We start from the raw sequence: 12083 nt of genomic DNA, 5'->3' as shown, positions 1-12083 counted from the left end.
CATGGTGTTAGGGATCCATCCCAAACCAAAGCAGCTTGATTGTCATCATCATGTTCCCTACTCACAGAGCTGGTTCTCAACCGGAGCATCTCCATCTCAGAGAACCGATCCCTGCAGCTCACTGTGCTGGTCAATGATTCAGACTTCCAGGGTCCAGGGACAGGTGTTCTCCTCCTCCACTTCAATGTGTCAGTGCTACCTGTCATCCTACGCCTGCCCAGCACCTATTCCTTCTCTGTAAACAAGGGGGCCCGCCATTATGCCCAGGTGAGCCCGTGGCCCACTGTCTGCCAAGGTGTTGGGAAACCCCAGTGGTGGGGTTCTTTATTTAGCAGATCAAAGGTAAGGTTTGGGGTGGGTGACTCCCCTTCCCTAAGCTACCCAGTGAGAGTTACTCAGGTGGAACCACAGACACAAGGCAAGGGAGGCAGTGGTCTGGGTACTCAGAAAAGGTCTAGGAGCAAGCAGGGTTGGGAGCTCCTTAAACCCCTCTATTTTTGCCCTTTTCCTCTTTATATCTTTAAAACATTTTTGTGCTAATATAAGAGCAATGTAAGTATGAATGCTGACTTGGAAAAGATGTCCCTAGTGGATTGTTAGGTTAAAAAAAGTGGTTTGTAGGAATGACTATATTTGTGCAAAACCAAATTTTTCTTGAAAATTTGCAAGCATGCAGAATGTGGTTAACAGTGATGCCCTTCTGGGGTGAGGAGGAGGGGAATGGTTCTTCTTTTTACTTTCTATAAGAGCATTTGCTGGAAACATTTCTCTGTATTTATATTTGCCATTGGAAAATAATAAAGAGAAGTAGAAAGATAAAAGTAATAAATATTTGTTAAAGAAGATGAGGAGAGGGAACAAATAATCCTTTCCCTTCATATGCACCAGTGTGTGGAGCATTTTGATCCTGCTCTTCCTTGAATGTTTTTCTTAAGCATTTTTTTAGTTTACTTGCAATTTCAGCATGCATAACTTAACATATTTTCTCCTAATGGAGCAACATGTGATTATGTCTTTTTTAGAATGTCAAGTTTAGGGCTCTTTCCTTTTGTACCAGTAGTTTCCCAGTTCCAACAAGTGATTCTGTTCCCCATCAGCTCCTGGCAGCCACTTGGGTCCAGCATACAAGGAACCTCTCCCTTGGATATATCCAAGCTCCCTGCCTGGTTGTTACCTGAAGAACTTTCATGGAGGAGGGGTTAGAGATAGGGGCAACAAGGCAGAGGGGCCTAGGGATCTCAGAGAGGGGCTGAGAGAGAGCAGGCATTGCTGGAGATGGTTCAATTATATCTGTCAGACTTAGGAGACAACAGGGCCTCAGTCTCAGTTCAATATCAGATTCAATGTGATTCCTCATCCCCTCCTCAGTTTTTAAAAGTAAATTGAGGTCAGGGATCTTTTGGACAGCTTTGAGGATCTTATGAGAAGATGGAAGTGAACTCGCTCTGCAGGGGAAAGCAAGGTGGCCCAGGAGGCAGGTTTTGTGGTGGTATCCAGTGGAGGCTTGGAGGCACTGGTTTCTGCTCTGACCTAAGTGCTGACCTCTAGGGCTGGTTCTGCACCCATAAGCAGGGCCCTGCCCCATTCCACCACTTCTGAAGCTCTTGGCTTTAAGTTGCTACCACCATAACTCTTAACTGAAGTAGCCAAAAGGTAAAAGTTTATCTGTCCAGCTCCAGAGCCTGGTGTCCTGGGAAAGAGGCCCCTTGGTCTCATGTGGGACAAGCAGTCACACTGCATTTGTCATGTCAAGAGTCATGTCGTATCCAAATGCAGTACTGTGACTGTGACTAGCAGTTGGGTAACTGAGGTAGGGTGCGTTACCTTCACCTCTGGCTCCAGGACCAGGGGCAGCCAGTTACTTGGTGCACTGAGCAGACCTGGGCAGGGCAGAGTTGTGGCAGGTGGCTGGGTCTGCAGATTCTGTGGGAATGGAAGACTTATCATTGAGGAGGGCATGAATACTCCAAGGCTAAGCTGGAAACCATTTGGGGGCTCAAGCTGCCCAGAAGCCTTTCTTGCTATTTTCAGGCCAATCCAGCTGCTTGGCTAAGGTGTTCCCTGTGCCCCTCACCTAGATTGGGAAAGTCTGTGTGGAAAACTGCCAGGAATTCAGCGGCATCCATGTCCAGTACAAGCTACAGCCATCCAGCGCCAACTGTAGTATCCTGGGGGTGGTCACCTCAGCTGAGGACACCTCGGGGACACTGTTCGTAAACGATACGGAGACCCTGCAGCGGCCCGAGTGTGCCGAACTCCAGTACACCGTGGTGGCCAATGACCGGCAGGCCCGCAAGCAGGCCCAGGCCCCGCTGCTCCTCACAGTGGAGGGGACATGTGAGTGCCACACGCCATGGAGGGATGGCAGAGCCTACTTCCCTCACCTGCTGATGGCTTCCCTGAGCCATCAATGAGAATAGCAGTGCATACTGCACAACTTAACTGGAAGGACGATGTGGGGGTAGTGTGAACCAACTTAACCCAGAGGAACTGTATGATGAATGGTCACCACTCCTCACCACAGTCAACACATTCTGTATGTGCTCTTTAGGGCTGCCAGGTAAAAGACAGGATCCTGCTTAAACTTAAGTTTCAGGTAAATAACTAGCAACTTATTTGTACAGGTTAAGTGTTTCTAATCTGAGATGCTCCAGAATCTAAAACTTTCTGATCCCCAACATGATGTCACAAGTGGAAAATTCCACATTTAACCCTGTGGCAAGTTGCAGTCAAATGCAGGTATACCAAAAATATTATCTAAACCTACTTTCATGCTATGTGTTTAAAGTGCACAGAAGTATAAGTGAATTTCTTACCCCCCAATATACTCATTATGATATGAAAATATCATAATGATAAAGATCTGGAAAAAAAAAAGCATTTCTGGTCTCTCATATGTTAGATAAAGGACACAGCCTTTTGGATATGTTCTGTGCAACAGCCATTGTGAGGTTTCTTGATAGTCAAACCTTCAAGTATATCCCACAGAAGAGGTATTCATCCTTTATCTGAAACTCAGGTGTAACTGGGCATCCTGTGTGGTGTTTGCTCTGCCTGGTTTTCCTCATATCCCCCTGTCTTTACTCCCCGCTCCCCTCAAGTAGCTGCCTACATTTGTGATCCTCATGTCCCATCCCCCATCCTGTTCCCAGTGCTCTCAGGTCACCCCAAACTTCCTGGTCTTGTGCTGTTCTCTCTGTGGGTACAGGCTGGATGCTGGGCCCAGGCTGGCCCACTGTGACCAGCTTGTCTGCTCCCCACAGATGTGGCTGAGAAGGAAGGCTGCCCCCTATCCTGTGCAGTCAACAAGAGGCGGTCTGAGTGTGAGGAGTGTGGTGGCCTGGGCTCTCCAACAGGCAGGTGTGAGTGGAGGCAAGGTGATGGCAAAGGTAGGTCCCAGGAACCTTAAGGAGACTGGTGCTGGTGGCTACCAGGAGTTAGGGTTGTTGGAATATACAGGGTCCTGCAGGCCCTGCTGGCTTCTACAGTGACCCAACAACCTTGTCCCTTGTATGGCTTCACAATGCCAGGATAGAGGGGAGGGTACGGTCATGAGGGCCTTTGCCATCCTAGAACCCTGGGTTGGATTCCCTCCAGGCTTGGTTGTGCAAAGAACAGAATGGCTCTTCCAGGAGGTCTCAGGCTGGAGGATATAACACCAAGCAGGAGGGACCATTGTTTGCCTCACTGAGTGTGCCTGTGACTACAAAGGTCCTACTCATAGTGTCACCTAAGGGGGTTCTGGCCTCATCTGGCCTTCCTGATCACCATCCCAGGACTGCCCAACCCTTCCAGCCCTTAGAATCCTTGCCTCTCTCACTCCTCGGGGATACTTCCATTGGTGTTAAGGTTTATGTAGTATTTCTCTGCATAAGCTTCAGTTTGCCTCTTCCTAGAGGGGCAGGGTCAGCTTAGGAGGCTGTGGGGAAGTCTGATAGGAGTGGGGCTCTTCCACATGGGGTGACATCCTACCATGTTTCGTGTCATAGGGATCACCAGGAACTTCTCCACCTGTTCCCCCAACACCAAGACTTGCCCTGATGGTCACTGTGATGCCCTGGAGAATCGGAATATCAACATCTGCCCCCAAGACTGCCTCAGTAAGCTGCCCACTCATCTCCAGTGGTGGTATTTAATCAGTGTGCATGGGGACAGCTAGCAGTAGAGAGACTTGAATCTCCCCTGCACACAAAGTGGCTATATCCATTGGTTTGCTACAGCAAGCTGCATTGTGGATGTAACTCAATGGTAGAGTGCCTGCTTAGCATGTATGAAGCCCTGGGTTCAATCCCAGCATAGAAAAAAAGATAAAAGTGTGCTCTGTTAGTTTCACTAAACATGATTCATCAAGCCAAGCCTCTTTCTAACATTTCGTTTAAACAAAACTTGGGATCCTGGTGACTCCCAGTGTCACACTGGCTGACTCACAGGGCTACAGCCCTCACATCCTGCTGGCTGCTCAGGGCCAACTTTTCCTTTTGGATACCTAAGTACCCATTTTCTGCTTCTGAAAAGTAACCATGTGTAGTGTTTTCTGGGACTCAGCAAGGACCCTGGGCAATCTGGGTTCCTCTCCTATCCCCCATGGCCAGAGAATCATCTTGAGAGCATTGTGTCTAAGACCCCTGCCCAGGTGAGCAGGGCTTCTGAAGTTACTACCGTTGCTGGGTCTGACAACACCGTTGCTTGCTGACATCCAGTGGGGATGGGTGCTTGCTTCCTTAGGACACTACTTTCATAATCTGGGGACCCAGAGGTGGCAGGCTACCCTAGAGGCTGAATGGACTGTGTGTGTATCCTCAGGGGGCAGCATTGTTGGGGGACATGAGCCAGGGGAGCGCCGGGGTATTAAAGCTGGCTATGGCATCTGCAACTGCTTCCCTGAGAAGAAGAAGTGCTTCTGTGAGCCAGAGGACAGCCTGGGTGAGTAAGGGATTGGGGCCCCTACTCAGAGCCCTCCCCCTCCCTGAGCCCTAAGGAGGGTTTCCAGTGGCACTTGTGAGTTTCCAAAAATGAGGAGATTACAGGGAGGCTAGTTGAACCTCACAAGTCTCCTCCCTGCTGGGTCTCAGTTTCCTCATTGAAACAACCCTGGAGAAGGCTTAGGGACCCCTGCAAAGTTCTTCTGGTCCTAAATTTTCTAATGAAGGATGGGGCAAAAAAGCTGTTCTTCCTCCAAATAATTTGTTATCTGCCTAGATTGTCTCTATGTAGGGCTCTTGCTGGGCCCTGACATTGTGCTTGGGACCAACCCTCCTAGCCAAACCATCTAGTCACACCTTCAGAAGCTGCAGATGTGGTAGGAGGTGGAGGCTGCAATGACTATACTGGGGGAAACTTTGATGTCAGTATAGTATTTCTTGGTATCTGAGTTATTACAGGGCCCTAGGTCCCAAGCCTTAAATCCTTTTTTCCTCTCCTTCTGCTTTTTGTGAAAAAAAAGTACCAAAGATATTTGAAGCAGAGGAAAACTTGTTGCTCACATGCCTTTGCTATGACCTCAGCAGGTTTCTCAACCTCTCTGACTATTTTACCCTCCTCTCTGGGAGGGTACTAGCAGGTTACCCTCCTACTAGGGTAGGGGTCACATACACAGCAGCACCTGAATTCAGTGGGTTCCATTGGCCAGCTCACAGGAAACTTATCATTGTGCCCCTGCTGCAGGCCCATTGTGTGATGAGTTGTGTCGCACAGTGATCGCAGCAGCTGTCCTCTTCTCCTTCATCGTCTCAGTCCTGCTCTCTACCTTCTGCATCCACCGCTACCACAAGCATGCCCACAAACCATCCATTGCCTCTGCTGAGATGACCTTCTGTCGGCCTGCCCAGGCCTTCCCGGTCAGCTACTCCTCATCTGGTGCCCGCCGGCCCTCACTGGACTCCGTGGAGAACCAGGTCTCTGTGGATGCCTTCAAGATCCCGGTGAGGGTCCCCAAGAGATCTGGGAGCAATGGGAAAGTGTAAAGGAGAGAGACACATGGGGTTTCCTTACTAATCTGTATCTCACAGCTTGGGGCTCGGCAAACAGCCCATAGGTGACCCCATGCATCCTTGCCCACACACCTTGCATCACCACCAGGAGGCCCCCTGCCTGCCCTGAGTTGCTTTCCAGTGAAGGAGACTGGCTGTGAGACAGGTGATCCTGTGGGTATAGTCTGATGGGTACTAATTTAGACAGACTGGGGTGTCAGTTGTGAGGAGCCCAGGGAGGGTAGAGTGGGCCCCACCTAGTAGGGGAGGTATGAACAGAAGCCCTAAGGTGGAGGCCAAGTAATGAAGTTCCCACAAGCCTTCTTAGAGGCTGGAGCCCCTATGGGTAGGAGTCAGGCACGGGAGGCCTGTGTTCTGCCATAATTTCCATTCTGTTGGGAAGCCTGGGGCAGCAGTAGTCATAGGTGTGGGCCTGATGAGGTGTTATCTCATCCAGGCCAGATGTGTTGGAGGGCCAGGGCTTAGCCAGGGTGTAGCCAGAGGAGAGCATGTCTGCTGGCGTGGAGGAAGAAGGCACTGAGGGTGGGGAGGACCATGGCAGCCAGAGCCCACAGGCATCAGAGCCCACTTCTGCTGGAATCCCACCCCCCCCCAAATCCTGACCAAACCTCCCCTGGTCCTGCCATGCAGTCTCTGCCCTTTTCTTCCAGGTGGGCCTGCCCCTTCGGCATCCTGCTGGCAGGTATTCTAGGAGCTAGAAGCCAATCTGGGTTTGGGGAGTAGCCCAGGAAAGTGCTCTGAGGGCCTGGAATATGCGAACAGAGTGAACCAAGAAGCTTGGGCAGCAAGCATTATGAAGTATACAACTTTGCAGGATACAAAGTACCCAGTACCCAGTGGCCCTTGTGCCCAAGCAGGTCCCATTTCAGGCTAGAAGATAGTTGGGATTACTAGGAGTGGCTTTGCCTGGGGCCTCTGCCCTGGGGCATGTTTGGCAACACCCAGTCCTTGATCAGAGTCAGGACCACAGATGTGGTTCCTGCTCTCTCCCTCTGGACCCTCCTAGACTGTAATTCCCATCTCCAGCAGCATCTTGGCCCTTCAGCAGGGCTCTGGATGAGCCATCAGAATCCTCCACAAACTCAGTGTGGGGTTAGGCTGCACAGAAAGGCTGTGCTGGCTGGGTACTGGATTTGTCTATGGGTTCTTGGGGAATGTAAGATAAGACCAAGATAGCCCAGGAGCTCTATGCTGTTGAGAGGAGGCCACCTGCACATGCCTATGCAGATATCAGAGAGGGTGACTCCGGAACTAGAGTAATAGATTCTACTGAACCATCTTTGTGGATGGGGGAACCTAGCAGAGCCATCATGAGCTTCAAAGAGACTTGTACAAGGAGTGACACATGCCTGGTGCCAGCACAGTGGAAAAGGGTTCCTGACAGGCTTTATCCCCATCACAATTCAAGTACCTGGGGCACAGCTGGATCTGGGAAGGTGTCCAGAGAAATCATAATTGGGACTTGGTTGGGAGGGCATAGAGGATGGCATTCCAGACACAGATTAAGTGGAGGATGTGGTGATCCCATGTATGCAAGATGGGCCTATGAGAGGAGCATCTGCTTCCATGCTTCAGGTTAGAGGTTTCCCAAGGAGCTCAGTGGCACCTTTTTGTTGTTGTTGTTGGGACAACCACACAGGGAAGTTGCCCTGGATGTTTCCATTATAGTTGAGGGTTCTGGGCTAGCAGGTGGCCTCAGCCATGGATGCCCATTTGGTCCTCTGGGAACCTCAGGGGGATCAGGAAGAACAGAGCCTGAGCTGCAGTCAGCATAAGTATTCATGGGTGCCAGGCAGTCTCAGGACTAACTTGAGAAACAGGGACTTGAGTCCTGAGTGGTTCAGGCATGTTCAGTAGACTGGCATTGAGTCCAGACCCCTACTTGAGGAAACCCACCATGGAAGGGCACTCAGAACCTGGCCATGGGCTTCTTTTTTAATGGAGCACATATCATTAATCCTAGTTTAGATGATGACCAGTTCTTCACATGCTTGCCCTTTTCCATGGCGGGGGCGGGGGGGGGGGGGGCGGCGCTCCTTGATGGCCTTGCCTTCATCCTTTCCTGTTCCTTCACACATTTCTCTCCTTTTCTTCTGTCCCACCCTCAACCTCAATGTAGGAGGATCCAAAGTGGGAATTCCCTCGGAAGAACTTGGTTCTTGGAAAAACCCTGGGAGAAGGCGAATTTGGAAAAGTAGTCAAGGCAACGGCATTCCGTCTGAAGGGCAGAGCAGGGTACACCACTGTGGCTGTGAAGATGCTGAAAGGTACTCATCTAGGCACCTGCATAGGCACATACTGGAGTCACCAGGGTGTGTGGGGCCCTTCCCATTGCTGTTAAGGAGCAGCCACAATCTGGGCATCTCCCACAGACATATGCTAGCTGGGTACATGGCCAGTGGTCCTAGGGAAGCAGAGTAAGGATTTCTTCTTAGAAGGTGCTAAGGATGCTATTTCTGCACTGTTGTCCATGAAGAGCCTGGGGTTTAAAAAACTAACTCATTTTATCCTATCATCCCAGATATAGAGCACCTATAAAAATTTAAATATAGTATATAATATATAATTATATAAAAATAATATAATTATGTTATAATGGTTATAGTATCAAGTAATATCATATGTGTAAGCTCTAGATTATGATTTACAACCTATTTTAATGCACCTATATGTCAGTTTCATTGAAATATTTGCAGAATTGAAAACTTAGGACTCATTGGGTCAAAAAGCTCCTTGTTTTTCAGCTGACAGTTGCCCCCACCCAAATCCAGCACATTCATTTCTTTCAGTTAAGTGTCTGCTAGAGTCATGGTAAAGAGATCCTTTATAAGGATTGGCCCAAAATCCCAGCAACCCCTATAGACTTATGACCAGTCATTCCTTGAGTTTGGTTCTTGATGGGCATGCCCACCTTCCTGCACAATACAGGCAGGACTCTGGGCAGAGGCTGTGGCTGCACTGGGTGGACTACATAGCATAAGGTGTTTCTAAATAGTTCCCTAGACCCTCACACTAGGTTCAAACCCAGATCCTGTGAAAGAGCACAGTTAGATCCTTGTAGTCTTAGTGCAGCCCAGCACAGTCCTAACCCACCCAAATCTAGTCCAAGGAGAGGAGTTCTAAAGTCCTATCTTTCAGCTCTTCCTCCTCTCCAGACAAGTGTGGGACAGAGAAAGTGGTGTGACATATTTTAGCCATAGCTTCTGACTCTACCAGTTCCTCCACTCCTAGGTACCTGATGGTAGCCTGAGCATAGCTCTGGTCACCCCTGGAATGTATGTGCTTAGCAGGCCTTTCTGTAAAATCTGGTCATCTGCACAGTGTGCCAAGTACAGTTAAGCTGTCACAGGGGAGTGTGGCAAGCATTCAGAAGGCCCAGGCCAGATGTCCTGATATGCAGCGAAAAGCTAACCTGCCTTACTCAGGTGTGTCCACATTGGTTTTCTGTGGCAACTAGCGCAGTGTGAGCTCCAAAAACACATGTGTGTTCAGGCACATTGGAAATCCCAATATTCCTGTAGGGCTCCAGGCCCATGTCTCAGACAGGAGAGGAAGCCTAGCCTCACCTTTCTGGTGTTTAGGAACATTGAGAGTCCTCTTTCCAGAAGGATTAAGGAAGAGGGTTTTCTGCAGGCCACTGTCTTCTAAGGACTATAACTATAGGGACATGATGCCACTTACACAGCCCAGCCCTGACAAACTTTCTGCAGAAAGGTCTAGCTTACATGGGAGCTTTCTCCCTGGGTTCTTATTGCCTGGGGCACATGAAGTCCCTATTGGCTGTGGGGAGCCTTGAGCATCTGGGTGCTACTCTGTGAGGGAGATGATAATTTGTTCCCCATTGGCCACACAAGGAGCTTCCAGGAGGACCCATGTGCAACATGCTGTTTGTGCTACATTTCAGAGAATGCCTCCCCAAGTGAGCTGCGGGACCTGCTGTCTGAATTCAACCTCCTGAAGCAGGTCAACCACCCACATGTCATCAAGCTCTATGGGGCCTGCAGCCAGGATGGTAAGGCTCAATAGGCAACTGCTGGGCATAGGACAGGAACTCCAGGTGGTTCCATTCTCCCTCTTCTCCCCTTTTCTGTCCTCTCCTTCCCTGTCCCATTTGCCCTTTGGAATCTTGGGCTTCTGGCTCCATCTCTAGCCTGGAGCTTGGGTCTGGCTATGTCCACTGACTTAGCAGGCACTTTCTGTCAAAAGGGCTCCCACCTGTAGCACTTCCTGGGCCTGCTGGGGCTGCTCAGAGATCTCCGATATGACATCCCAGTTGTCAGCACCTGTTCCAAGCTGAGCACCCAGGGCAGGGAGCTCTAGAATGGACAGTTCATCCTGGAAACCTACAGGATACTAGGTGTGCCATGACCTCCTGGTAAACTCTAATAGTAGCCCTGCATAGCAGGAACGTTAGCACTGTCTCAGAGAAGGACACAGTATACCACCCCATCTGCTGGTTTTCCAAGCCAACTGTGCTGCCCTGGGGTTCTAGCAGAGGTCATGTGAAGAGGACAGGGAACAACAGGTAAAAGGCAGCAGGCACCCAGCTCAGTATCATCACAGCTCAGGGCTGGGCCTAGGACAGGACTGCAGCCCTGGGAGCCACCGAGGGCAGGTGGGAATAGGGAGATGACCTGGGAGTAGAGCCACGTACAGCCAAGGCAGAGCTATCAGACTTGCACAAGACTGCCTCAACCAGTGCTCCCTAGCTAGTGTTGTACAGGACCAAAGATTTAGAAAGGCATAAAGTCTTAGTATCAGGGAGGGGTTTCTCCTAGGGCAGGGATGAGCACAGTGGACATCTGTCTCAGGAAGCTTGAAGAAACTCTCACAGTATTTTGAGGGGGGGGGGTGCCTACACTGGCATCCTGAAGCCAATGGAAAGTGAGTCAAGAGTGAATTGGGTCTTCCAGGTCCTCACAACCCACAGAGCCTCAACTGCTCACTGCCTAGAACAGTACTATGCCTGAACCCACTTGCTGATAGTGGCCTACAGCCTTTCCCTATGCCTGCACTCCCAGAAGCCCAGAGCTGGCATAGCTTTACATGCCCACAGGTGCCTCTCTCTGCCCCCAGGGCCACTCCTTCTCATTGTGGAATATGCCAAGTATGGCTCCCTGCGGGGTTTCCTCCGAGACAGCCGCAAAGTGGGGCCCGGCTACATGGGCAGTGGAGGCAGCCGCAATTCCAGCTCTTTGGACCACCCGGATGAGCGGGCACTGACCATGGGTGACCTCATCTCCTTCGCCTGGCAGATCTCAAGGGGCATGCAATATCTGGCTGAGATGAAGGTGTGTGCCATCTACACTGTTGCTCTAGCCCACCAGGATCTCTACAGATCCTGGCCTGGGGGTTCCTGATGTTTTTTTCCTCACAGCTTGTCCATCGGGACTTGGCAGCCAGAAATATCCTGGTTGCTGAGGGCCGGAAGATGAAGATTTCAGATTTTGGGCTGTCTCGAGATGTTTATGAAGAGGATTCTTACGTGAAGAGAAGCAAGGTAATTGTTTGTCCTATCTAGCAACCCTGGATTAGGGGTAGGGTTAGCTGCGGAGGGAGACATGTGGTACTGCTGGGTGTCACAGAGTGGGGTGTGCCCATAGAACATCTAGAAAAGATGAAACAGACTTTTAGATTACTGAACTTTTTCTAGACTTCAATCCCAAATCTTCCCTCAGAGACCCCATTCAGGCTCTTACTGTGTCTGATCCTTCTCTTCCTGAGGTCCCTTCATGACTTTTGTAGCCATTAATCGTCACTTTCTAAAGTTAACTAATTAATTCTGTAAAAATAACAATCCCCCTCTCCAAAGTTATCCCTCTTGATTCTACAGAATAAAAGGCTACCATCTACCATCTGTATAACTTTATCTCTTTGCTTAAAGAAAGGTGAAATGAAATAAACAGAAGCTTGGCAATCATTGTATGCAGAAAGGGATGGAATGCTTCACAAGGAGGGTCTCCCATAGAGGCCTGGGACCTTTGGGCTGGGTGAGCTTGAAAGTACAGGGAGTTCCTGAAAGATGGAGTCCAGTTTAGGGTTCTTGGGAACTTCCTCCAAGCCTACAAAAAATGTGGGACATCTGATTTCCCA

The 12083-nt window shown here is 49.9% G+C and overlaps 1 protein-coding gene across 1 annotated transcript in view; it reads left to right on the top strand.

The window, feature by feature from the left end:
- The window catches only part of Ret (ret proto-oncogene), a 52598-nt gene that overhangs the window by 31146 nt on the left and 9369 nt on the right, over positions 1 to 12083 (top strand). Inside the window, exons 6-15 of the mRNA XM_071611300.1 lie at positions 68 to 267; positions 2079 to 2337; positions 3264 to 3389; positions 3990 to 4100; positions 4804 to 4923; positions 5665 to 5921; positions 8110 to 8257; positions 9895 to 10002; positions 11067 to 11281; positions 11368 to 11490. Coding sequence (XP_071467401.1) covers positions 68 to 267; positions 2079 to 2337; positions 3264 to 3389; positions 3990 to 4100; positions 4804 to 4923; positions 5665 to 5921; positions 8110 to 8257; positions 9895 to 10002; positions 11067 to 11281; positions 11368 to 11490 — 1667 coding nt within the window. The remainder of the gene's footprint in view (positions 1 to 67; positions 268 to 2078; positions 2338 to 3263; positions 3390 to 3989; positions 4101 to 4803; positions 4924 to 5664; positions 5922 to 8109; positions 8258 to 9894; positions 10003 to 11066; positions 11282 to 11367; positions 11491 to 12083) is intronic.

The sequence above is a fragment of the Marmota flaviventris genome, chromosome 4 (genome assembly GCF_047511675.1).
Source record: "Marmota flaviventris isolate mMarFla1 chromosome 4, mMarFla1.hap1, whole genome shotgun sequence".
Lineage (NCBI taxonomy): Eukaryota > Metazoa > Chordata > Mammalia > Rodentia > Sciuridae > Marmota > Marmota flaviventris.
The sequence above is the reverse complement of the archived record's forward strand: the minus strand, read 5'-3'. Positions and strand labels throughout refer to the sequence as shown.